Source organism: Podarcis melisellensis (genome assembly GCF_964234715.1).
Source record: "Podarcis melisellensis genome assembly, chromosome: 1".
Classification (NCBI taxonomy): Eukaryota; Metazoa; Chordata; class Lepidosauria; order Squamata; family Lacertidae; genus Podarcis; species Podarcis melisellensis.
Genome location: NC_138528.1, coordinates 81,512,561 through 81,540,547, shown reverse-complemented (window position 1 = coordinate 81,540,547; position 27,987 = coordinate 81,512,561). Strand labels below are relative to the sequence as shown.

Genomic DNA, 27,987 nt, shown 5'->3' with positions numbered 1-27,987 from the left:
AACCATAAAACATTTATTTGTTTCAAGTGGCCAAAGGGGGAGAAATCCATTCTTCTTTTGTCTGAAATGCATTATATGGCAGCCGAGAAAGCAGAAGCCTCACCTCTTTGTCTTCCCTCCCTACCTTGGGGTGAAAGAAAAGGGGGCCAGCAAAAAGCTCCTTGACTGGTTACAAAAAAAGAATAAAGATACTTTATAAAAATGTATGTGGTATAAGAAGGAGGAAAAAAAGGAGAAAACAGCCAGGACAGCGGCAGAGAGCATCTGACCGCCATATGCATGAGTGACTGAATGTGATACAAAGTGCATAAATGTGCCTCGTCCTCCCTCTCCCCTCCCCACCTCCCCCCACCCCACCCCACCCCAATCCCTCTAAGTTGTTAGGTGGGGATTCTGGCTCCAGACCCAACATGCTGCCTCCCACCCGTGAACAGCTCACTGGAACTTCAGCTGTCAGGGCCCCAGTAGCAGGAGAGCAACACCTGCAACAAAAAGAAGAATATGACAGGAATTACAAAGCTTGGCAGGCTTATTTGCTATAGTGCAGGAATCCCACCTACAGATTTATGCATCACCGCCCAACTTTGGCTCATGGGCAAAACATGTTAAAGGCTTAGTCTCCCACACAAGCCTACACACCCTTTGGAGCAGCACGTTCAAATCAAGGTGACCTTTTGTAACTGCATAGTTATTTAGTATGCCAAATTCCGTCTTCAGTTCTCTTTCAATTAGAATTCCCAAGGAACCAATCTTCCATTTCCCCAACCAAAATAAACGGGAAGTCATGTGCAGCATTGCCCACTAGGTGGCAAAAAGTTCCTAGAATAACCTGCAAGTTGCAGACACAGGATGTTTCCCGCCACATGCAGTTCCAGCTGCTAGAATGCTACTCTAGTTCCTGGAATAATGGTAGTCTGGTGCAGCAAAGACAGCCCAAAGAGTAACAAATGTATTATGACCTAAACTTTTGTAGACTACCATTCATTCTGTGCAATACATGGAAGTACATTTTGCAATACACGACCTGTACTTTTTGCATTTCATTTGCTTCTATCCTCATACACCCACACAGCCCAAAAGGGCACATGTGCATATATTGCGTGCATGCACCTACTTAGGACAATATGTCATGCATCTGACGAAATGGAGTCTAGTCTACAAACATTTGTGCCTTGATAAACATGTAAGTCTTGAAGGTGACGGAAGACTGTTGTTTTTGCAACAATTCCCAGGTCAACCAGTGCAGCACTCATTGGGAATTGCCCTATACCAGTCACACTTCTTCAGCCTGGCAGCTAGTTTCCTCACCTACAATATGCACATACCATTTACACAGGAATCAAAGCACATGAATCATCCTGTGATGGTCATGTCACTTTACATTAACTGCAATGGACCTCTGACAGATGGCAAATGTTTTAGGCTCCTTTACTGCAGCTGGCTTTGGGATTACAAACAGCTAGGCAAGAGCATGTTATCATGAACATGCATGATAATTCACATATGTAGGATTCCAGAGTGCCAATTACCACAATGCAAGCACAGGTAATCCACTAGTGCAGCCTTCTGGGCTCATGCAGTTCTACTAACTATAGCTTTGTCCTTATAGTACCAGGACACAGTATACATTACCAGAGTGGTAAATGGAAAGGTCAAAAAGGACAGGAGGATCCCCCAAGCTCCCTATCCCCACCCACACAAACACAACAAAAACAAATGTGTACTGAAAAGCATTGTATTTGAAATCACACTTATGTGCTAACACAAGCAGCCTGAAGCTGCTGAGTGCAATCTGGACAAGACTTCAGTGAGAGCTCACGGAAGAGACTTTGGGGTATATGGATACTAGCAGGGAAGAGATTTAATGGCCACTCTTATAACTCTGTCCAACTGACATCCACTATGAAGAGTGCTTCAACTTCCAGGAGGCCTAAATGCCTCATCCTCTTCTCTCAGATAACAATTCAGAGGTCTTAATGCTTGATGTACAACAGCCACAGACATTTTTCTGTGAGCATGCTTGACAAACTGCCAAAATTCCAACAAACTTTTCTTGCAGCTGCAGAACAAAAATGGCCAGCTGTGCTGAATGTAGTGCACTTGGAAAGCAATGATGATCCCACTTGCACAAATATTAGGGATCAGATGCCCATTTGGAAAGCTAGACTTAAGCCCTAGAAAACTTGCCTGAATGTTTTTATTTCAAGACTTCTTCTTTTTCAACTTCAGAACTTGCAGCCAATTGGGTGAGGATGTTTCTGACCTAGGGGAGTCAGGAAATGGTTAAAAGCAAAAGGTGGAACTACGATAGAAAAAAAAAAATGGGTTACCCACATTCCAGAGGCAAAATGATGGACCTGGATGCTAAGAAATAGTTTGAATACCAACGCTCAGCATGCAGCCACACAGACATGCCACTATATACAATTTTCCAACCCCTCCAACACTACACAGGCAAGGAGGCAGAGTGCAGAGAACAAGATCTAAGAGCCCTGCACCACTAATCCCCCCCATCTAATATGTCTCATAAGTTGTGAGCAGGAAGCCTGAAGGAGCAGGTAGCGCTGTGACCCATGGCAGAACCCAAAATCACAACACTAAGTAACAAAGTTTGCCCCAAAATAATATATTTATTATGTTTCTTATTTATTTCAGTTACTTCTACCTGCCTTTGCTCACAGAAGTGGACTAAGGCAGCTTACAACAAGACCACGGCTACAGTCATAAAATACAAATCATAAATACAAACCAGTAAGACAACAGCTGAAAACAACAATTAAAACATCATGGAGAGAGGCCAGGTTAAGTGAGCACCTGCTGGAATAAGATGTTCTTCACTGCTTGCTGAAGGGCAAGCAATGAGGAAGTCAAGTGCATCTCCCTAGGCAGGCTGTTCCTTAATGTGGACACCACAACAGAGAAGGCTCGCGCGCTCGCTCTCTCTCTCTCTCTCTCTCTCTCTCTCTCTCACACACACACACACACACACACACCAGCCCGTTAGTTGTATCTCTAACAGCAAGTGAATATAGTAGAGGGCCTCTGTAGCGGAACAGCATTCCTGCGCAGGTTCACACGGGAGAAAGGCAATTCCAAAAGTAAGAGTACATCCAGTTTCAAAGTTTTTGTAACATTAGTTTTTGAATGCTCAAAGAGGGGCAAAACAACTGCAAAGTTTATTTTAAAAATGAGAAAATCCCATGAGGTCATTTGCTGGGAACACATCACTGAACTCCAAAATCTGTTTTAGGACAATACTTTTATTAGGCCAACCAAAAATGTCACAAAACAGCAGACAAGCTTTCAAGTTGCCCAGAACTCTTTATCAGGCTGGATGTTCAAAAAGCAACAGTGGGGAGAGAGAGAAGAGGAGGGAAAGGCCATGAGTCTGCATCAGGTAAGAGTCTTAACGCAAAATGCCTTTGTCCCTTTCCCTCTAGCTGCATGCCAACCACTAAGACTAGTTGGCATGCCAGAGTCTCATTCGATGCCAGCACTAAAAAGACAAAACATTCCACCAACTAAGAATGACTATGCATTGTTCAGAGCAGAGAAGGGGGGGGGGGAGTAGAACTTGTGGTCTTCCGGATGTGAATGGACTGCAACTCTCCACAGCCCCAGCCAACATGACCAGCAGTCAGGGACAATGGGAGTTTCAGTCTGATAACATACAGAGGACCATGACTTAGAGGGGCAAATGGTATACAGACACCTGTAACTGACCAACAATAGGCCAACAAAGTCCATATGATTGAACAAATGCCCTCCATTAGGGATTCCAGCTGTTCCATTTCATTCTTCACCATCCCTGGTTTTCCCTAGTCAAGGAACATTCTATATATACACTTAGTTCTCAATGGGATATTTTTTGGATAAGGAGGCATTCCCCTCAAAAAGGTTTCTTCCTTCATGATTTTTTGTACTTCTGCAAACCTGGGGTGCTGCCTCTTGTGCATGGGTGGTGATGTTCTGACTACATAAGCAATGGCACTTGGAGAATTGAGAACACTGATAGTATATATGATCTTTATCCTAATTTCCTGTGTATTGTTGGCTGCTGCCTTTCTTCTGCTATACAGTGGTGCCCCGCAAGACGAACGCCTCGCAAGACGGAAAACCCGCTAGACGAAAGGGTTTTCCGTTTTGGAGGCACTTCGCAAAACGAATTTCCCTATGGGCTTGCTTCACAAGACGAAAATGTCTTTGGAGTTCCTGCGGGGTTTTTTCCCTTTCCCCTCCCTTTTCCTAAGCCGCTAAGCCGCTTAACAGCTGATCGCTAAAAGCCGCTAAACCGCTAATAGCGCTAATCCGCTAAGCTGTCAATGGGCTTGCTTCGCAAGACGAAAAAACCGCTATACGAAGAGCCTCACGGAACGGATTAATTTCGTCTTGCGAGGCACCACTGTAGTTGCCAGAAAGAGTTGCAGCACACTCGTGTTCTGCAACAAGCAGGATAACCACCACCGACATACCAACATATGTTATTTTCCACCACCACACACCTACCCTGAGGATTTCTCTGGTTTGGGTGGCAGCACCAGAGGCTTCCCAGTGATGTTGGCAATCTTGCACGATTTAGAGCGCTGAACATGGGTTTCCTTGGTCTCACTTTGTGGATCCCCTTCCTCAGCAGAACGGTTTCGGCCTCGCAACTTGGCCTAGAATTGAGGACAACAGATTTGCAAAAGCAGGCATTTAGCAAAACACCTAACATTTGCTTAGAATTGTCCTAATCCCTGATCTTTCATTGGCAATTTTCTGTTTTTTTCTCACAACTGCCCCCTGCACTTTCTTTACCATCAGGGGCTGCAGGTTAGATAGTAATCTCCTCTGACAAAGCAAAGACCTATCTCAAGTGTGTGGAAGCTTTTGGCTCCATGGGCCAGGATTGCCTTGCAAGCCAAATTGGACACAACTAGCCCTGTGGGCCAAAACAAGCCTTGCAAGGCCACCCATTTGTCAATCACCTCACTAAAACAGTGAAAAACGTTTTGTTTTAGCAGGGCTTTCAATGCCAACACCTTTTTATAACAGGAGATTTGCACTGAACCTACTGCTAAAGCAAAGGTTTTTCGTCCTTTCATTTTAGCAGGGGTTTCAATGCATACACTTCCCTTCCTTATCACAATGGGTTCACATTGAAACTCCTGCTAAAACAATTCCCCCCCCCATTTTAGTAGGATTTCAATGCAAACCCCTTCCTGAACCCCTGAAACCCCTGGCCGCCAATAGGCCAGAGGTTTATCAGCTATTTAGTCCAGCATCCTGGTTTGTCATAGTAGCTAACCAGCTGCCAATCAAATATGAGTGCAATAGCATTCTACCATTGGTGATCCTCAGCAAATGATGTTCAGTGGCATGATGGAAGTAATGTTTATCCACCATGACTTGGAAGCATTGACTGTCTCATTCTCCATGAGTTTTTCTCCCCCCTCCTTTCATTCAGTACTTTGATTTCAGCTTGGAATTCTAACATAGAACATTCCACTATCCGATAGCAAAGGCCACTCAGTTTCTAAGAGCCAACCCTTATTTGTTAACATTGTGTCATTCTTTATCCTGTCCCTAACCCCTTTCCAGGTACTACCTTCAATGCCGATGGGTTCAGCCCTGGGAAGAGAGGGACCTTTACCCCCTTTGACAGTGGAGATGTTCGTGACTTCCTGCTCCTTGGTTCCTCTGGGGCTTCTTCATCAGAGACCGCAGAAACTATTCGAGGCTCTAAACAGGGAAGAAAATGGCAATACCATAATGCAGAAGAACCCATGATGACACCATGTGACCCATTTAAATCCATGCCCCAACAGGAGGGAAAAAATGACATAATCTAAAGTGCAGTGCCTAGAAAGCAGCAATGACAGGCAACCTAGGACACTCCTGTTGGAAACCTTTGTCACACCAAGTCATGCTGTATGTGGCACATCTGCTAAGCCTATTAACAAAGCCTAAGCACATGTAACTGAAGCAACCACATCCTGCTGCTTTGGTTATCCCCTCTTCGCTCTGTCAAATTCTGGACTGCAAGCTCTAGATTGTAGCATAATATAAACTACCTTAAGATGGCCTAACCCTAAGCAGTGCCTCTGTAGTGAACGCTGCCTGGGAATCATATGCAAGCTGCCTAGAGCTTTTTGTGAAGAAAGGCAAGAATGTAAGTTAACAAAATAAGCCATGCACAAAATGACATAACCAAGAAAGACACAAAGAGATAACACATCCAAAACCACTTCAGTAACAGGTGTTGGGAATACACCAATGAAGGCTATATGCCAGGCCCAGCATGCAACGCTCCATGCTACCTGTGGAATCTCTGAACATCCAATTGTCTCCGTCGTTCTCGGAAAGAGCCCCTCCAGACCGGGTGGCTGGTGCACGATGACCTCGCTTACGGCCCAAATTAACACGGTCGCGATACACAGTGTTGTCAAGAACCTCTGTATCCTGAAAGCATACAGAAGAGGAGAACAAAGGGATCAGAGAGACACATTTCTCCCTCAATGAATGCACAGCAACACCCAGAGTGTCCCCATAGATCCTTCTCAGCTTCAGTTCCTCCAAGGAGCAGAAACTGAAGAGTACTTCATACACTTTCCAGCGACATGCACAGCTTGCAGGACCACAGCTAGCAAAGCATCCACATATTCCCACAAAGCCTGAGCTCAACCATTAACAACTTGTCCTTTCATTAAAAACTGTTAATATGTGTCAGTTTTCTTCTATTTCCTGCCCCAAATACTCTTCTATGGTTGGCTCACCTTCTAAATTTTAGGTGAACGACTGACAGCTATGAGTAGAGGAAGGCAGGGAGAACTGCTTATGAATTTTTCCAACCAGATTGCACTGCATCAGGCTGCTTACATTGCCCTGGGATGTCACTCAAGTCTAAAGTGTGGGATGAGGCTGGTTACCAAAAGCCTGGACACACTAGCTCTGCCCATGTAGCACAACACAAGGGCATCATCAGGCTGTGTGGGAAGGCTTCTGGGCAGACTGGCATGGGTGGTTGGCTGAAACCTTTCCTACAAATGATTTACAGCTTGCATGAAAATCAAGGGACGAAAATAACTTTGGTTCAAAGTTGCCCAACTGAAATGGCAATATTAGAAAAAGGATTTAGATTTCTCTTCTCACTCTCTAGTCTTCCAGCTTATTTCTACTTCAGCAGCAAGACATAAGCTGTTTGTTGGAGGACTCATGATTCAACTTGTGAAGCCTGAAATATTATCTGGAGTCAGCCACCAAAATACAGCCAAAAAAGGCAAGGTTATGAGCTATTCTTTATACATAGAATCACAGAATCATGGAATTGTCATTGGAAGGGACCATGAGGGTCATTTAGTCCAACCCCCTGCAATGCAACATCTTTTGCCCAACGTGGGGCTCAAACCCATGGCCCTGAGATAAACAGCCTGACGCTCTACTGACTTAGCCATCCCTCTCAATCCAGAAGCAATTATAGAAGATGACAAAACCCTTTGTAAAGCAGGTCTGAAATGGAGCATTTGCCTGAAAGAAAGCATTAGGAACCCATGTTTCTATATCAGCTACGCATTTAAATGTAATGTAAAAGCCCCTCAAACCTTAGAATTGCTGTGCACATATAAACCCTTATCTTGCAGAGAAGGCTCAGGGGTCAAGCAGGTACCTCAGAAACATCTTAAGTACTACTTACCTCTAAGAAGATGAAGTTCTCCCCTTCAGGAGCAACAGCTCCCTCTGAAGCAGGAGCCTTCTGTGATATGGGCTGTGCAGCTTGACTTCCATTTTGCTCTGGATGATTCAACACTCTCAGGTCCACAGGTAGCTGACTCCCATTTCCACTGTCTAACTGGCTGTCCCCACCATCTGCAGCAGACAAAGCTTTTCCATCCTCCTTTGCTGAGAAAGGCAGTCCTTCAGCCCTTTCAGCAAGAGCCCCCTGGTTATTACGCAAGCTGCGCAGTATCCTCTCTTCTTCTGAATGGCAGCTGTGGAAGGAGGCAGGTCTCTTCTGCTGGGCCACCTCTTTGACAGCACTATTGGAAACCATGTCTTCCTGCAGGCAGCTGGGGCTGGAGAGTCGCTCACTACGGAATTTTCTGCTTGGATGTCAGATAATGAACGTTAGGGTAAGGTTCTTCTTAATTCTTATCAACAGGGCTCTCACTATCCTAGCAAAATTCCCCCTCCCCAACTCCAAGCATCCCCATATCTCCTAATCATCCCAAAGCCGTTTTTCTCCTCACTGTACAAAAGAAATGATGGTATGTGAAAGTCTGGACTCGACAGCCAAAGGGAGAATGAATACTTTACAAACATGATGCAGGCCTAAGGAGGCATCAGAGATGGACAAACCCACAACAGAGGATTCAAACCTACAATTGCCAATGGTCAAAGAGTACAAATACCTCAAAGAGAACTCAAATCATGACCCTACGCTTAAGCCACATGGTAGAATCATCGTAGGGATATCCACTTCACAACGCAGGTGGAAGCTCATGTGATCCAAGGCAGCAACAGTTTGCATTAGAGAAGACAGGAGGAAAGATAAACCTGCACATTTCCTGACTGCCAAAATAAATACAGGCTATACTATATGACCATTTCAAAAGGCTGGACTGTAATGAGGAGTGTGGGATATGTAACTATAGCTACCCCACAGACTACAGATTCCTCAGGCCAAAGGCTGCCGTTATGACATGTCTGCCCAATTTACAACCCACAGCCTGCAAAAACCCTGGCTTGACAAGCTCCCTGGTTTTACATTTCCTTAAGGGCAACTCTAAAAGAACAATCCTATGCATGCTTACTGAGAATTAAGTCCCATTCTGTTCAATGAGGCTTAATCTCACATAACACACATAGTCCTGGTTAGCATGGAATGGTAAACCATCGCCTAAAATTACGGTTTACCATGACCCCATGTTTTTGGAGCGTTTTCAAACAAACCATGAGTAAGAAATCAAGGTTTGTCTTTGGTTTGCCACTTGCGGTTTGTTTAGTGGGAAACAAACCATGAGTACCGGTTTGCATGCAATGCTAAGCCAGCAATGATTTGCTTCTGAAAAAGGACAAACACAGAGGTCACAATCCGACCACCATGTACAAGTATACTGCTTGTTTAAGATAAGCTATAGTTCATTTCAGAGCATGGCTGCTACATGCAAACTGGACAATAGGATTATAGCCTTAATCAACTTCAGTGGGCTGCTAGGCACCGCTGCATTCTGTTCCCTCTGTGGCCTGAAGAATGTAAGTATGAAGAGGGGGAGTACCCAAGACACGACACATTAATTAATTTTCATTCAATTTACACTGGTTTGGATGGTGATACTTCCTGGTTTCTCATTTTGAGTTGCAGGGATTAGCAGAGAGATTCAATCACTCCATGCATGGCTTAAGGGTGTCAAGTGTACAAAATTACCCAATATACAAGAAAGCTTTTGTTTGGAAGTTACGCAGCAACCAAAACAGGCAGAGGCAGTTTCAAAACAAAGAGTATGACTAGGCATGCACACTTTCTCCACATCAGATAAAGGCAGCATGCTAGGCTTGGACTAGGGAGCCCCAAATTAATATCCATGCTCAGCCATGATGTTCACTGGGTGACCTTGGCTGTACCGTCTATTCTCTCCATCCCCCATTTTAGCCAAATCAGAAGGCACATCATTTAGCTAAGAAGAGTCCTTGAGTGAAACCTGCACCTTTTAAAATGGCTGTGTGCATGACATTGAAAGTCACACCCTGTTGTTCTCCTTGAATTCTCTCTACAGTTGCCAAGGCCATCTCTATAACTATCCATTTTCTCATTAGGTTAAAAGGACGAGATGATGGCAATCAGTTATTTGAGATTAAAACTGACCCAGTTCTTCCCAATTTCTACACATATATGGAGGGTACGATGAGAAGACTTCAGTTCTTTCCCCAGGCCTTTCAACATTTTCAACATATGTTACCAATCAGTGCTTTTAACATTATTTTGTTTTGTTTTGATAAACTTGATGACAATGAGGCTTATGCTCAAGAGGAGTTTAGCATTTAGACTGTTTGTTATGGTTCATTTTTGCTGCTGTACTTGATTAAATTTAATATATTTAATTTTCACTGTTGGCCACTTGGGGCTCCAGCATAATGGCAACTAATAAATAATAGTTTGCCCCTGTTTCATGGTTAGCTTAAAAAGTGCAGCACTGCAAACTATCTTTCTTGTCCCTTTTGCTTTCCATAATCACAATCCAATTTGATGACTTCGCATTTAAAAGAGCTCACAATCTGGAAGCCTTATTCCAAGCAGTGACATGAGTTCCTCAAATGATAGAACAGAAAGATGCTGGTTATAACCCACAGAAAGTGATAGAAACATGACAACAGCATTAGCTGTATAAAAATAAAATTGTTTCACATTTAGGAAAGTGGGAGAAAGGCGACAGGGGTTTGTGCGGTCTGCTACTCCTACTCTGTTTTGCATTTCAAAAAAGCTGGACAGTCATAAAAAATATTATTTCCCCAATGAAAGCAATACAGGTATGGATCCTGTATTTGAGGGCTGGCGGGGGGGGGGGATAGCTACCACTTCATTCCAGGAAGAGACCGCAAGGGCCTGGTCCAACCCCTTCTGACCTACTTCAGTTATGGGACCTGTTCCTACCTCTGAAATAGTGTGCCACTTCCACATCAGCACAATCCTTAAGCCATACTTGCTGCTGGTCTCTCAAGTACCTAGTTGTGAAGAATGTATTGCCAAAAAAGAGGTGCTCAAAAGCACATGTTCAAAGGAGGGAGCAATGCCACCTCACATCCTGACAAAGCACTCCTACTCCAGTCTAGAGCAGTGTTTCACAACCAGGGGCCATATGCTGGGGCCCAGGATATTCCAAGGGGGCCACAGGAGAAAACTGCGTAAATGAGGGACCACAGCAAGAGGCATGGGGGGCACAGAGGGAAGTGAAACATTTTTTAGAAAATACTAGTCAGCAAATCCAAGGCTGAAGAGAAACAAGTGGTGACGAAGAGAGATGTTTACAGAATACAATATAGGAAAGAGAATTATAGATACTGTCACTCATTTTCACCCATAACAAAGAGGTCGTGACTTCAGAGCATACTGAATGAGAGTGCTAATTATGTGCATAAGACATGGGACCTGCTGGTACAGGATGTTGCTGAAGCAAGACAGCTAATTGAAAGCCAAACACTAGAAGCAATTCATAAAAGAATCCGTCCTCTTCTCCTCATTCCTGCTGAACATGGCACCAACCCAAGACAAGACAGTGGAACTGATCATACGACAGCAAAGGTGACAGCTCTTGCAGAACAGCAGCTGTATCATTAGGCATTGCCTGGTCAGCTAAAGAAAGTAAAAATATACCTCCAGGTAACCTGCTGCAGCCCCCCCCACACACACACACACCTGCCTGATTTCATTCTGCAACAGCCACAGTACTCTACTGTGTTTCCACAGTTAGGAAAACAAAACAGTGCACATCATGGCTACTGGGTGTGCAGTTGCTGTCATGACCAGATGGAGGGTAGCAGTGGAGCATCCCTGGATTTTCTCACCAAAGAAACAAGAGTTACACACTATGATTGTCGCTTCTAAACCTCAGGGCCATATTCAACTAATATGTTGAGCTAAAGTTACATCACCACAAGGATTTTACTTGTTAGATGGAACCTTCTCCCTCTCTTCTTCTCTCCCCCACACCACCAAATGTGACCCATGCCATCCCCAAATCTGCCACGGAGAACTAGGGGGGAACCCATAGTAGATTTAGGGGCCACACACGGAGTGAGGGAAAGAAGTTCCATTGCCTGGGCAGTGTTTCTACACTGCAGCGCCGTAGAAGTTGCCTATCCTGGTTCCCACAAAGATTTCTGATTTCAAGAGGTAGCTGTAAGGTCTACCTCAGCAGCTGTGCACCACAGACACAAAGTAATATGTGGTACTGGCTGTACTAACAATGGGTAACATGGAGGGATGAAAGGGAATGGTTGCAAACCGATTAAAAGTGTGCAACTGTGCTTTTGACTTTACAAAAGGAATTTACAAAAGGAAATCAATGCAAAAACAAAATCAGTCCTTCAATTCCATTGTCCACTTGTATTCATTTAGCCTTCCACTTCCATTCTAACTTTCTTGAGACGTGGGGCTGTGCCATCACTTGCTTCACTCACCAACCCCCTTCCACTGTCTGACCCACATTAATGATGCAGTATAAGCCTCAGTGGTACAAAGCAAGAAGGAGGGGAAGCAGAGAACACAGCAGATGTTGGGGAGCTGCTCAAGGGGTCCCAACTGTTCCTCTATGACTCACTTGGGCAGGTCACCTGCTTCACTTCCTTTGTTGTCTGACACCGAGGCTGAAATGGCATCACTGGTGTGAGGTGAATAGCAATGGATATGGCGGAAGCAGCAGCACAGCTGCTCAGAAAATGTCCTGGAAATTCCTCTGCAGATCGCCTGGGCAACCTACCCACCTGCCTTCATCTTCTCATCCTCCTCTAATACCACTGTGAAAGCTCTCATAGGTCTGTTGTCACACTGAAGTGCACCTGTTGGAGACCAAGTGAACTGAAGCATGAAAACATCTGAACCTTTTTATAATACATTAGGATACAGCCTTTACCTTTCTCCAGAGACTCCAGCTGCTCTTGGATGCTCCATCTCATCACCATCCAAAGGTGTCGCTCCAAAATGATAGCTGCTGTCCTTATGCTTTATCCCAGTTGCGCCAGTCCAGTCCATCTGTATTAGATCTACTTCCTCAGCCCCATCCAAAGCCTTGGGCCTCAAATCAGACACTTCCATGCTTCCAGTGCCAGATCTGTAGGCCAAATCTGCTTGTCCCACACCAGGTTCTCTGGTCTCCTCTGGATTCACAGTCCTTACATCTGATGAAGCAGACAAGGTTTCCAGACCCAAGGAAGGAAACCAATGAAGCTGCTTCTCTGTAGGTTTTTCAGATGCATCTGGGCTCCCAACTTTCAAGTCTTTTGAGAGATCCATACCTCTGAGGCCAAGATCTTGAGTCCACTCAGGCTGCCCCTCTCCAACTCCTCTAGGCTCATCCATAGCAACTGCTATTAAGTCTCCAGACTGACCTACCAGGCTGCCAGCTGTCTCCTCCAAATCCACGGTCACACTTAGACTTGGTAACTCTATTGGACCAAAACTACCAGCTCGGTCCTTCCCTATAGCACCTAACTGGTTATTTTGTTTAGCTGCTGAGAAATCAGTGTCTCTGACCCATTCTCTTGTGGCAATGGGGAAATCACTATCTTGTAGATCAGATTCCCTAAGGTTGTAATCATCAGCCCAGACTGGCTTCCGGGCACAGTACTCCAGATCACCAGCCTCAAATTCAGTGGTGCTGCTTCTGCTTGCAATACTGAGTTCTCTTTCCCAGCGTGTTTGATTATCATCATATTCACTGGCTCCATCTGGTTTTTCAGCACTGAACACACCATCATGGCTTTGGGGAATACTCATGTCATATCTGCTGGGCCAATCAGACTGTTTGACACTCAGTTCAGACTCCTGACAGCTGCCATCATCAAAGCCATATGTATTGGGTCGTAGTCGCTGTTGGATGCTAACCTGGGATTCTGGATGATTGGCACTATATTCACTAGGTTGCTCCACCTGGTTGGCATGGGACTCTGACTGCACTGGGCTAGCCCTGCTGTCAACATTGGAATCACTAGGCCAGCCTGACTGGCTGGCACTGGATGTGGCATCCTGAGAGCCAACATTGACAGCACTGTGATCACTGGGCCCCTCTAAATGCCTGGCACTGAGCTCTGCATCCTGGTGGCTGTGAGTACCGTATTTGCTAAACGCATCTGATGATTTTGTGTTAACCTCCAATTCTGGACAGCTATCCTTTTCTTCACTGTATTTATTGGGCCAGTCAGTTCTTTCAGTAGCACCAACGTGATAGGGGCTGCTCCAACCCATTTTCTCAGCAGCAGACCTGCTGCTCTCCTGATCATCTTCATTACTGCAGAGTCTGGGCCAGCCTGGTTTTCTCACGTATGGCTCTCGGTCTTGACACTCAGCAGTGCTGATGCTATATGTGCTGCTCCAATCTGGCTCCTCAATCTTCTGGTCACCACAGCTGCTGCCATAGGCAGTGATCCAATCTTCTTGCCCTGGATTAGAACTGTCCTGCAATGGTGTTCCTCTGGTCCAGACTTTCTGGCTGGAACCAAATTCCATATCCTGCCTTTTGGCATCACTGTATGAGCTCAGCCACTCCTGTGGGCCAGTGCCAAATTCTCGATCCTGCTCTGTCTCACCAGGCCAAACTACCTTGCCAACACCAGCAGCCCAACCCATGCCAAAGGTAGCAGACCGATCAACTTCTACAAAGCCAAACTCGCTGTGAAGATCCTTCCTTGACCATCCCAGAAGATCCTAATAAAGAAAGGCGAGGAAAATAAAGCAACATTAGAAAGGCATGGGACAGTGAGCCAAATTTAGTGGGGATCTGATCTAGTAAAGATGTCCCTTCTCCCAACAGTCCAATATGAGAAATACATTAAAGAGACAGAAACTGAAAATGTAAATTCACTAAGCCCTTCCTGTATTATTTTTTTTAAACCTGTTTGAATATATTTCACTTAACATGCACAATTTAGGAAAGGGCCATTAGTGGGTAGCAGCACGTTTTGCATGTAAAAGTGCCAGGTTCAATCCCTGCCATCCACAGACTGGGCTGGTAAAGATCCCTGTCCAAAACCTTGGAGAGCAGCTGGTCAGTGTAGACCATTATATCTTCAAAAATGGGCCAGATCTACTACCAGATCAACATGACTTAAGGTGGGCACAACAACTACATCACAACCTTATAAATATGTAGTTAAAAAATTCAGATGCTTATGCCCAAAAGCATGTTTGAACTAAAAATGGGTCCCAGGTCTAAACTAGACATGAACTAGAGGGATCAATGGTCTTGGTTCAGTCTAAGGCAGATTCCTATGTTCCTAACACTGCAATCTTCCATTTAGAAAGTTCCTCCAAATGGAAAAATATATCAAACCCACATGTATGATTTTAGAGGAAAGTTTTCCTTTTATTCTCTGTCATCCATTGTAAAGGCCTTTGGCTATATACAATTTTTTAAAAAATTGACCATACATAGAGTGATAAGCCTGCACTCGGTAATCATCCACTCATGTGTAAATGAAGCAAGTTACATGCATTTAGTATAGAAACAATTATTTACGTAAATGTGTATGGAGGGGGATCTGGTGGCAATTCTTTCTTTGGTCTTTCATGCTTGCTCAGTTTCCTACACAGAAGTGTTTTCTATGTAAGGAAATTATAGCGTGAAACGTGCCTGTTAAAAATTAGTTTTCAAAAATAATTTGGAATTTTGGCAAGTTCCATATTGGTAGAATGCAAGGAAGATTAAAGAGGTACTTATATGGCCAGGAAAATAAACTAGTAGCCACTGGTACTGAATTGTTCACTGGCAAAGAACCCCCTTGCAAGCCTGATCAGACTGTGAGACTTTTGGGCTTTCAGAAACACCCCCTATTATAACCACCTAATGAACAGTTAATTCTTGTTCGCTAGAGCACATGAGCCTACCAAGGTATGCACATTAGTTTTGGTATACAACCCAGTACATTAAGTGACGTGGCTTGTAGCTACATAGCTATGGAGCCCTACCAAACTAAGGAGCACCAATTCATTCTTAGGCTGAGTCTGCTGGAGCTCAAGGCACAATTTCTTGGTGGCAAAGAGGGCCAACCAAACAGACAAAAGTAACTTTGATGTGTATGGGCAGGCTGGATTCAGGGAGGTGAGGGAAGCTGCTCCACCCAGGATGACTGGAGGATTACCCACGCAGCAGCACCTTTTGGCTCAGCCTCCTCTTTTGCACGCTCTGCAGCCATCTAACCTGTTCAGCCACTTTTGCGGCTTACTTAAAAACCAAGACCCGCCCTTCCCAAAGACAAGTTCAGTCTCTGTTATTTAACTGGGCAGGAATGCACATTCACCTAGCCATGCTTGTGCCCATTTAATGCCTTACCAGGTTCTAAAAGCACTAGAAATAGGAAGCCAGTAGAACTGTCTCCTTGCAACCCGTTTTGTGGTCTTCAGCCAACCACCCATCCCCGCACTAAATACAGTTCCTTTACCTCCGGTCCTGTAGGGTCTTCTGACTTGGGCGTACTTCTCTTCTTTATGTCATCAGCACTAGGCGGAGGAGATGCCAGCAGTTCATCAAGCCAGTGTGAGCCTGGATCAGGGTCAGCCCTCCTTTCGGGGTCAGCAACCCCCAACTTGCCTTCACGTGCCAGACCTACAGCACCATCATCTTCTTGGCAGGAAGCAGCTGTCTGCACCTGGACATCTTCAGAGAATAAGATGCAAGGCTCTGCAGGAGGGGCAGCCTGCTCTACACTTGGCAACGGCTCCATTGCCCTTAAAGCCCCTTCCTCAGGGGTTGGGACAAAGGGTAAGAAACCATCATGCTCCTCTTGACAACCAACCTCTGCTGCTGCTATAGGGCCCTTGAGCTTGGGGCTAATAGGCTCCCTCAGAGTTGAGGGACCTCCAGGTGCTGATATCTCAAGGGCTGAAGGGGACTCCAGCTGGTCCTCAGCCTTTCTCCTGATCCCTGGGGAACTCCTGGAATTGCTGTGGCAGAACAAGCGCCCATAAGCCTCGGTCTCCTCTCCTCTCTGGCCCTCTGAACCTCTTTCCTTATAAGACCCTTTGGGGCTGAGGCTCTCTCTATCCAATTCTGACTCCAAGAGACCAGTATCATCAGCCTCCGCAATGGGAGACCTTGGAGGAGACCCCAGTCTCCTTCCACCAAACTCAAGAGCCCGGTTAGGGAACGACCATTCAAAGGACTGTGACAAGCTCCAGTTGGACTCTCCCCCTGCAGCCTGCTCTAAAGCTGGGTCCCCTCCTCTTGGCAAGACAGCCAAAGACCCTCCCAGCTCCTCCTTGTCCATTTTTTTACCCCGTGGTTGCAACACCCCTTCTGAGGCACGCCGTAGAACCAGTTGAGATAATTGGGGGTCTTTACCCTCAAATGGTAATGTTGGTGCTTGATTGTCGAGGGAATCATTATCCCTGGAGAGTAAGGGGGAGGCTTGTGCATGAGAGGGAGAGCCAGGAGGTTTATCAGAACTAGCAAGGTACTCAGAAGGAGTGCTTGGGGAGCCAGGGGACTCCGACACTCCTCGGAGACCACAGGGGGGTGCCAGGCTGTGCTCAGCAGCAGGATGAGTCAAACTGGCAGATGGCCCAGCACATCTTGCAGAAAGGTCCCCAAGACCTGAAGACAAGGAGTGTCCTAGGAAACCACTGGGGGATCCTGGGGGGCAGGGATCAGATAGGGCAAGAGGGGAACCTGGAGCCTGGGCATGACCAAGGGAGACCTTAACAAGAGATCTGAGGGGTTCAGTAGGTGCATCAGGAGAGCCTGGGGGAAGCTGAGCTTCAGCACTTGGGACATCTGCTGGAAAATGTGGGCTCTCTGGGGACTGGGCTGATTCAGCAGGGGCATCAGGGGACCCAGGAGTGACTCGAGAAGAAAGCTTCGTGAGGAGTTGATAGGTCTTGGGGAGAGAGACCTGGAGAGAAACAAGGGAAGAATGGGTTTTAAAAATATGATTCTTCCCTCCCTGGAACCTTCCCGAGCATCCTAATCTGTCCCCTCCAGCCCCAAAGAATGCAGGATGTCTCCTCCAATCCTAACCTCTTCCCTCTTTTTTTAGACCTTAGAGATTGTCCTTCATGTCTTGGAAGTTCTGGTTTCGCTACAAGACCCCACGAGACCCTCCCCAACAATATTTCTGCCCGAAGGAAGCCAGAAGGAAAGGAAATTCAAAGAATGGAGGAAGGGGAAAAGAGAGGCTGAAGAAATCGTTCAAAGTGTTGCAGTAACAAGGCTGTATGCCCCACCCAGGACCTTGCCTCCTCTCCAACTAGGCCTTCAGAAAAGTGAAGAACTAAGCTAAGTAGATCACACAATAGGCTGGTGACCTTCCTGCCCCCCTCCTCCTCCTCCTCCTCCTCTGGGAGAGGCAAAAGGAGTTAATCATTACCATCGCCCATCCCTGAACAAGCAGCAAGAGGTTATAGTGCTTTCACTGCTAGATTATTTGGCCACAGGCCCAGCTGCTGGGATCTGCTTCATACATACCTTGTAGGTCACCAAATTGTATTCACTGAGTCACAGCTGCTCCCTTCCCTCCAGCTAAGGGCCTGGTATTCTGCATTAGGCTTCCACACTTTGCCTGGGCTAGGCTCAGGCTAGCTAGCTAGCCTAGGCCAGAGTTTGCTCTCTAAAGAGCTGAAGAGTCACAGATCCATTTTTCTCATTTATTTTCTAACTCTTCCAAAAGCATAAGGCAGTATTGGGACTGTATGTGGGAGTGCTATGTGCTATACCAAATGCCAAGATTATGCTCTGGATTTTTCAAAACTGTACCATGCAAGGTAGAAAAATGAAGACTTCCTCAGAGTCAATGTCACCATGTCTTGCACATGAGGTTAGGGGCTGAATCTTTCAAACTGAAGGCACCTAGGTAAGCCAACCCATGGGATTTTGACAAGGACATACCCAGTTACTGAAAAAGCAACAAATATGGCCTGGGACACCCCATAGCAGTGCAAGATAGTGCATCGTTTGCTTGGGCTACCAATCTCTTCTTGAAGAGAAGCATTAGTAGAGAAAGGAGACACGCACCCTACAGAGAGGGAGCCCGGAAGGAGAGAGGTGGCAGATACCCCTGAGACAGAGGAGAGCCAGGAAGGAGAGAGCCCAGCGGAGGAATTGCCGTGCTGCAGATAACTCACGCCAGGAGGAGACAGTAGACTGCTATATCCAGGTTGGCCTCCATCACAGCTCATGCTAGGTTGACTGGAGCTGCTGAGAGAAAGATTACATCACCATTAGGAAACAAGCCTGATTACTGATGGGAAAAAATGTATTTCTAAGGCAGGGATGGAAAACCTGTGGCCCTCCAGATGTTGCTGGGCTACAAATCCTATAATATCCAACCATTAGCCACGTTAGCTAGTTGTTGATTGGAGCTGCAAGTCCAACAACATCTGAAGATCCAGTTTCCCCAAAGCCTGCTCAACAGAATTGTGTGCTACTTTTGTCACAAAAGGGTTTTCTGCCTGACACTAGGTATCACATAACGAACGGGAGATGGGGAACCCCAAGGATCATCTAATTCAACCCCCACAATGAAGAAATGCTCCAAGCATCATCAGAGTTCTTCTAAAATCAGTTACCTGTGCCTGATCAACCGCTCACCTACAAATAAATCCCAAGAGTTGCTACCACTCATGACATCATTGTAGGATTTAAGATTACTGAGATTTCACAGAAACTATAGTTGGGAGAAGCATGCCCAATTCTATCCATTGAATTCAAGTTGTAATTAATTCAATGGTATTTATTGCCATGTATGTAATGCCCAGGAATGTAGCCTTCAGTTGTGCCAACCCTGAGTTTTCATTCTTAAATCACAAGAATAATTTAGCTCTGCTAGAGCCAAATGTGAAAGAACAAAGAAAGAACTGCCAGCAGGTCACCTTCTAGACACATTTACTGTATTGCTTTCATTTTCCTAGCACTGTTCTATAGTTGCTGACCTGCATCCCATCTCAGTCCTTGACAGAGGGCACTCTGTGATGTATTGCAAAGCTGATCTTCTAAGATTATGTGGAATGAATCTGAACCTCACCTGTCCTTAGAGAGTAAATCTAAGTTTCTCTCCGTTGCTCTTGCTGGTAGCTCAGATTCAGGCAGATGCTGACCGTTTGAGCTTGTGATTTCCTCCTTGTTCCTTGACAATATGCTGTCCTCAACTTCACAGGAGGCTCTGCAAGCAGGACCCTCCGACTCTGTTTCACCCCCTTCTCCACTGGAATATCTCCGGAATGCAGCATAACCCTTAGGCCCCAGGTGGACAGCTGTGCTACTATCCTGGCTGAAGAAGGAGCGTACCAGCCGAGGCCTGTCAGGGCTGCTTGCCCCTTCTTTGTTGGGCTTCTCCATCTTGGCCAAAATCTCCTCCACTGTGGTCCCAGGAAAACGCTCTGGTTTGGCTGCTACTGGCACCGGTATTACTTTGAAGGGAACAGCACCCTTGCGAACACTGGAGGACTCTCCACACTCCTCTCCGGTTGCTCCCTCCACTGCACTTGATTTATTTGCAGACCCAGTTCCTTCTCCATCTCCAGCTGGTTTGGCTGTAGTGGAAAATGGATACAAAACCTCCTTCCCATTGGTAGCTTCTCTTGGAGAGGTCTTTAGACCAAAAGAAAGACGCTTAACAGCATTGCCAGCCCCACCACTATATGGCTTGGGCCCAGCCAACAAGTTGATCTTTTCAGCAGAGGGCACCTCAGAGAGAGCCTGACGCTGCCCAGGAACAGGCTTCACTGGCATGGCTGGCTTTGGCAACACACAGGGCTTGGGCTTCACGGGTGGCTTTGGACGGGCATCCCCTGAGGAAAAAAGGATGTAGGGAAAGATGCATTTTATACAGAGCTCAGTCAGAACACAGGGCAACTAAATTATATGGATCAAAATGATAATCCATTGCCTAAGTAGACAAAAAATAAAAATAAAATGAGCTCTACTAATAATCCTTGCTAAATTTCCAAACTACTTTGCAGGAAACAGAGAAGCCACTAAAACTGCATGCAGCTTTGGACACAGGTCAGGCTAGAGGATCTTCTAGTCCATTAAACCAGAAATAGCGGTAATAAAGATTACCAACAGAAGCCATGAAAATGCTTTTGGAATGCATTTAAATTGCAAATGGTAGTATTCAGAGTAGACCCACTGAAAGTAATAGCATTACTAAGTTAGCTCTATTACTTTCAACAGCTCTGCTCTGAATATAACGTAGTTGCATACCACCCGTTGTTCTCAGGTCCGGCAGTGGGATCAGAGCCTTTACATGATTAGCAGAACCGTGTGGTGCAACTTTTAGGGACGACACCACTTCAATTATAGGTGCAGGGCTGCCTCCTGGGGCAAAGAGGAATCCCCCATGCACACAGGTTAGCCTTCTCCTGGACACAATAGCCTCCATGTTTTGTTTTTCACACATTCAAATATGTTGTCCCCTACTTTCAGAATGAAGAGCTACAATCCCTCAAGAGCTGCATTAAGTGATTCTTCTGCTTGCTATTTGATTCCATTCTTCATTCTCTGGTGCACCACCACCCAACATAAACAGAAAAAATTAAATACCTAGCAACTTGGCACACCATCTCCCATATTTAGCTCTCTCAAACAATCAACTCAGTTCTGCTGAGCTGAAGGCTCACAATGCAAGGCATACCTATCTCCGGACTGCTTGCCAGTTGTTTGGGTCCTCTCCGGCCATTAGCAGCAGTACAGGGAAATGGGGAGCAAAGCGACTGAGGATTAGAGTCCATCACATCACCGGGCTGGGACTCTGAACTCAGCATAAATGTCAGCCCCTAGGATACAGGAAAAGGAGGTTAGGCAGTCTGCAAAACTTGTAAAGATAGCAAAGACCTTCAATGCAACATCAGACCGTAGATGCTTCCTCCCAGAATGCAAGTTTTCCAATATCCTCCTTTGTTCCTTTGAGAGAGGAATTTCTCTCTCTCTCTCTCTCTCTCTCTCTCTCTCTCTCTCTCTCTCACACACACACACACACACACACACGCACACATAGAAAGAGAGAATGTATCATGTTATGCCACTCCCAGGGCAGGCTGGAACAAGGGTGAAGGAAGCAAGTCTCCCACAAATATCCAGGCCATGAGTCATGCTAAAGGATGGGAATCTCAAACTTATAAAACTTTGGCTTTCTAGCTGACTTGCTCCACTCTCCACAGGGCCACCCCTGCTCCACCTTTCTGTCACGCCCTGTCCTTCCCAGCCAATTCACTATCACTCCTTCCCTGCCTTTCTCTTGCCAGGTCCAGTCACTTTGCCAGAACATTTGGCTGCTTTTCCAGTCAGAATCTCCTTTTCTCTTCCCAAGTCCCTTTCTGCTCCCACCCCTTCGCAGCAAAGCCGAGTTTCTGCTCAACCCAATCCCAGCTGTATACACTCCCAACCCGGATATACTGAGCAGGGAGCAAACATCTGGAGTACTTCCCCCTCCCACCCCCCTCCAGATTTCTCAATCGTTTGGCACAGCCCCTGGAATTCAATGAGGTAAAGCTGGGGCCTGCTCCTGTCACTACGGCAACGGCCTCCCGCTAGATTTCAGGAGAGGGCCAAACCCTGGCTAAAAAAGAAAAGAAAAGCCAGCATCTTGGTTACAAGGAGTGTGTGCCTCAAGAGATTGTTCTAACAGAACTGATCCCCATAATGAGGCAGGAGGAGGAGAGGGGCCTACCAGTAACTCCCCCCTCCCTCAGTATGACAGAAAGAGCTGGAACAACACGCATACAGCTGAATTTAAGGCATAGCCACAAGATTGTAAACAGCCCCCTCCTCAGCCTCCATCTATACATTATGCCAAAATAGGACCATCAAGCCTCTCCTTCCAAAGCGAGGATGATTTAAAGGCACAGTGCCTTAGATGAGGGAAGGCAGATCAGCCGCCTCTGCTCTTTCTGCTTAGGCCCCTCCTTTGACTAGTTTAATCCTGATTTATAAAAGATGTTTTTAACATCATTTTTCAGCCCTAACAAGGTCCCCCGAGGCAGTTTTACATAAAAGAACATGCCAAACAAAACCTGAAAACTTAAAAGGAACAGAGCTAAAAGCTTCAATCATATACTGAAAACCATTAAAAGCCATGCAGAATAAGAATGTTTCCCCTGCCAGTCGAAATGTCGTCAGAATGGGACTAGTCTCTCTACAGACAGGCTGCTGCCACAAAAAGGCCCTGTCTCATTTCTACAAGGATACAGCGCCTTAGTCCCATCCCCTACTTCTAGCCTGGTAGCACCTAAGCCCAACATTTGCAAAGCCCCAGACCTTATTTTTGCCTAAGCTACTTGTTCATATAACCTCTCTCTCCTCATATTCATTTGCCTTAACTTAAATCTTTATTGCAACTTTGCACACCCCTGTGTCTGAGGTACCATTCTGTTTATCCTACTCAGCAAGAACTTCCTGAGTGAACTATTGCTTCTGAATACAGAATCCCCTGCAAGGGGGAAAGAGTTCATTTAGTGGAGAAGATAGCTGAAGGAGAGTCGATGAAACCTGAGTGGACATTGAAAACCAGCAACACATTAAGGTACCCAGAACCCCATCCAAAATCTATTAAGGCAGTGAATACCTGACACACAATAAAATACGCAAGACAAGATGAGACTCTCTCCAAATTCAGAACTAGTATAACTAAATAAAGGTAGAATAAAAAAAGGCAGAGAAACAGTCCAATCCTATTTCCTCAGCTCTCTTACTTTTCTTCATAGATGAAGTATGGGTTTTAACCTGTCAGGCAAAGAGGCTCCTGAAACAGACAAGTCCTTTCTACAAAATACAAGGAAGTACACAAACTATATTTCATCAAGCAGTTAAAACTGCCAAACATGCTGTTTTGTTATCTACACAAACATTATTTCTATGTGGGGAAATGAATGCATGGTCATTTTGCCATGGGTACATATAAAGAAACATGTGTCAGATTAGATGGTATATGCTTGTTCCTGTACTAAAGAAACAACAATGTCAATGAAGGAAAATCATCAAGAGTAAAGCAGCCTTCAAAGAGGAAGTGCCTTGGTAAAACACATATGCATACACACAATAAGCTAGTAAACAAAAACCAAAAAGAAAGATAAGCGAGGGTGGTTACTTTTGGCTTCTTAAGTGAGGGGGGGGGAAGAATATTAAGGAAAAAACTGTTTTATATTTAGACACTGACTGACAACCCATCCTATATACATGTCTACTCAGAAGCAACTCCTAGAGTTGAATGGGGCTCACTCTCAGGTAAGCAGGTATAAGATTACAGCCTCAGTCTTGAAATGGAAATTATCACAGTACAATTTCTATTTTCCCAAGAGTGTATCTCATGTTATGAGAGACTCCTGAGGAGAGAATTCTTTCACACTTGATCAAAAAAATTAACTTGCAAGACCCATAAGATAAAGTGACATTCCATTTATGATCTTTTCAGATAGTTGCAAAATCTAGTTTCAGCACCTGGACTTTCTACTCAGCCAGATGGGCGGGGTATAAATAATAAATTTATTATTACTACTACTACTACTAACAGAAAGGGGCATATATACCCAAATGGTACTTTCTGCCCCAGCTGCAACAAAACGTATCTTTCCCACATGGGTCTCCACAGCCACAGCAGGCGATGCAACCTTCCAACAACTTGACCTCACCCCCTGAGGCACACTCCTCCATTGTCTCCTGAGACACACGGATGCCAACCAGACTTTAACTTTAATAGTGATGCATTATTAAAGACAATCCATAATTGTTTCAAGAAAGGAACAGAGAGATCAGAATTAGAAACCGCTTAGGAAGAATGAAGAACATAATATTACAGCTGAGCTTTGGGCTACCGTGATGAAACAGAGATATGCAGAAAGGCAATTCTTAAAGATCAAGAGTGAGGCAATAGAAGGCAGAGAAGACAGGCAAGTTCACAGTGTAAAGAATAGAAAGGAATATCTAAAGCAAAATAGTTGTTTTTGTCATGTATATAGTTGCACCTCCACAACCCTATGACATAGGATGAAGAAGGCACAGACTTCTAAATGAGTACAACTTGCAACAGAATCCACTCCTGCTGGAACCCAGGGATTTTCAACTGGAATGCCACAGGAAGGAAACCACTCAGAAAGACTATAATAAGGATTTGGTTAAGGTAAAACCAGAGGATGAACAAACAGCAGATACGACGTGGGAGAAAAAGGCACCAATAGGTGTAGGTAAAAAGAAGAAAGTACAAAAGCTGAGCCAAGAAAGTAGAACTGAGAAAATACCTAAAGGCGATGGCTTGATAGCTACAGAGGCTCTTATTGTGAAGCATTTATACCTCCAAGACATTATACAAAACTTCTCCAGAAGAAGGTATATGAAGAAGAGGAAACTATACAACTCACACCATGGCTGCAATGTTCAAAACTCCCATTGTTCTAGGCGCATTTTGCAACAGGGAATTTCATTAGGGAGAGCAGTTTCTGAGTTCTGGGCGCAGTACTGTGCCTAAGATTTCAGATTAAAACTGCAGAGTGGAAGGAAAGGAGGACCTTTTCTGCCTCCCCACTTCCAGCTACTCTCTGAAGACTGGAGAAGAGACCCTCTTAAGAATATTAGGGGGGTGGGCAGAGGAAGGACTAGACCATGTGAAAAATGAACATAATATTTTAGCTGCAGTTCATTCATTTTCAGCTTTGTATTCTTGTTATAAAAAAGCATGCCTAGACATTCCGTTGTTGCACCATAACCTGGGTTTAAGGTGCCATTTAGCTTCTAACTTTCATATCTCAGTTTCTAACACTGCATGGCTGGACTACGCATCAATGACTACTCTCCCAACATACTATGAATTCAAATCAAGTTGGGCTATAACTTTGTTCCTCTAGAACTGTGCATCATGAACAAAAGAGTCTCTAATGCCACAGGTGGGTTTAGATCTGGGACCTCAATAAGATTCTTCTCTACATTAGCCCCTCTACCCAGTATAAATAAAAGTTGCTTACTTATTTGTTCTTTAGAATCCAGACAGCAAGTCTCCCAAATGGCTGCATTCCCATTCCCAGCCCATGCCAGGATCATACTACTTTCTTAAAATGCTGGTTTGTAGTCATTTTTTAAAGCTTCAACAACTTCAACTGTAAGCACAAATGTTTCATGTTTCAGTTGAAGTAGCACTATTTCCTCATATGGATAACCAGATTCCCAGCACTGATGCAATAGGACTGCGGAGGTGAAGATGGTAAAGCCTTTGAATTGCATTTACAAGAAGGTGAAACTTGGCAACAACAACAAAAATCAGTTAAACTGCTTTCTTCCGCCATAGAACATCAGAAACAATGGTGTCAAGGGAGCTGTTATGGGAAAAGAGCTAAGCAAGTAAAGGTATCTAAGAAGCAATGGTAGGTGCTCTAGTGGGGGGTGGAGAGTAATATGGGTGCAACTTTCCCCACCCGCTCTTCTGAAGGTGCTGCATTGTGCAGGGACTACCTATTATGCAATTAGCACTGAATCAGACTACTACTTGCACAGCTTTTCATCAGCACTTGCATTCTGATAGTTTGCAGTCGAAGGAATGAATAAGTAAAAAGACAGCACACGCTTACTACAATGTAATTCAAGGGATCCCAGCTGCCATAGTGATCTACTAAATGCATCCAGACAAATCCCTTGCCATCTTTGGGCTATTGTTTCCCATGCCACCCTGCCTTTTCAGCCTGTAAGACCCTTGCAGCAAATCATTGTCTGCCACTTTGTCTGCACAGTCCACATATGAAGGGGACATTAATCTCAGCATGTCCATAGAATGCACACATACCATGTTAATAAAAAATAATGGATAGGAAACAGTCACAGAAGGATAATAAAAAGGAGGCTCTTCCTCAAGGAGCAGCGGTAGAAAAGAACGGCACCAGGAACCGATGTATTTAGGTAAACTTGGCCCTTTGTGAAACAAAACTGGCTTATTACAAGGCACAGATTATGAATTTATTCTAAAAATGTATTGCTTCCTATTTCGAAACAGAGAAGATCAAAGAAAGAATCCTAAATAGAAACCAGGGCAGATAGGAAAGAGGTTATCACAGCAATTGGAAAGGGGGCCACTAGATTAGTAGTTAATGGGCTAAGAAACTCATAATTCTATTAGGGGGAAGAATTGTGCAGAAATACAGGAAACAGAAGGCATGTGGGAGAATGTTGACACGTGATTAAAGTACAAGAGAGGGGTGGATTTCTCCCAACAGAGAATAAGTTTCATTGTAAACAATAAGCAACAACCAACACTCACAAATGGCAGAATTTTAAAAGCCAGTTTAGACAGTCCTCATAGCCCAGTTCAGACCACTATTTTCACAAGCAACAAGGAAATATCATGAAAGAAGATGGGAGTTCAGCAAGCATGAGGCAGTGTTTTAGGTTGGTGCAGAAATGGGTACAAGGAGAGGTCACAGGGTGTACTTCAGGTTCATAAAGTCTGTGTGCAGTAACTGGTTTTCAGCAAGATTTAAAGGGAGCTAAGTATTTCTAAGTTGGGTGTTCTTGGAATCACAGCCAAGAAAGGGAGGGAGTGGTGAGAGGCAGAACTGCGGGAAACTCCAGCCAAAAGGGGGTGGAGAGCAGCTTCAGGACGCATTAAGCAGAAAGCATACAAAGGCGGCGAGCAGGGGTGCCAGTTAGCAGAAGCGAGGAAGCAGGGAGACGGCCCGAGGACAGTTACCCCTGGCCAGTGTAAATGACAGCCCCGCTTACAGCAGAGAAGGCATACAAGCTACCTTTAAGAGCATATGGGCATACCATATGGTCCTAATTGGCCTTCCCTCTACGACCAATCCGCCATCCCCGCTCCTTAGACCATCCTGCAGTCGGGTCTCCAGGCCAGGCCTTCCACAATCCCTGCAGCAGCGAAGGGGCTACAAAGAACAATTGCTGCCCCGGCCACCATGACTCGCCTCGACTCAATCCCGGGCAAGGGGCTGAGCCGAAGACGACCCACCCGCACGCGGATCCACAGCTCCCCCGATCTACCGATTTGGGGGGCGAGGGGGGGCACCTGGCCCTCCTCCCCCTAAGCTCTTTTCCCCAGGGCCCTCCGAAGCCACCTCCTTATCCTCGCGGTCCGTTCCCTTCGCACGCCTCCCCCCCGCACGCATCTCCCCCCCCCCACCAGCGACCCCCAGGAGGATCTCCTGCCAGCCCCACCTCGGGATGTGGGCGAAAATGCACAGCCCTCCCCGCTGGCGGGGGCTTCTGCGTAGGCTCCCTTACCAAGCTCGGCGATCTACGGCCCGACGTAGGCGCAGCAGATCTTCGCACTGTGCATATTCATGACGTTCGAATCAAGGCCAGGCTCGCCCCGCCC

General features: G+C 45.5%; 1 protein-coding gene across 6 annotated transcripts; it reads right to left on the bottom strand.

The window, feature by feature from the left end:
• Window positions 1–347: 347 nt before the first annotated feature.
• TNKS1BP1 (tankyrase 1 binding protein 1) lies at window positions 348–27,987 on the bottom strand. Of its 6 annotated transcripts, none has more exons than XM_081904907.1 (12): window positions 27,894–27,987; window positions 21,316–21,457; window positions 19,705–20,470; window positions 18,806–18,878; window positions 16,129–17,577; window positions 12,606–14,395; window positions 7,673–8,081; window positions 6,300–6,441; window positions 5,588–5,721; window positions 4,507–4,658; window positions 2,188–2,263; window positions 348–482 (listed from the first exon to the last, which is right to left on the bottom strand). In XM_081904907.1, the coding sequence occupies exons 2-11, from the start codon at window positions 21,443–21,445 to the stop codon at window positions 2,203–2,205; spliced, it is 5,106 nt and encodes a 1,701-aa protein (XP_081761033.1). In that variant the 5' UTR covers window positions 21,446–21,457; window positions 27,894–27,987; the 3' UTR covers window positions 348–482; window positions 2,188–2,202. The 6 variants fall into 6 exon arrangements, 5 of the variants coding, with proteins under 5 accessions (XP_081761033.1, XP_081761034.1, XP_081761030.1 ...); XM_081904908.1 differs by having other exon boundaries at window positions 27,828–27,944; XM_081904904.1 differs by lacking the exon at window positions 27,894–27,987 and adding an exon at window positions 27,423–27,442.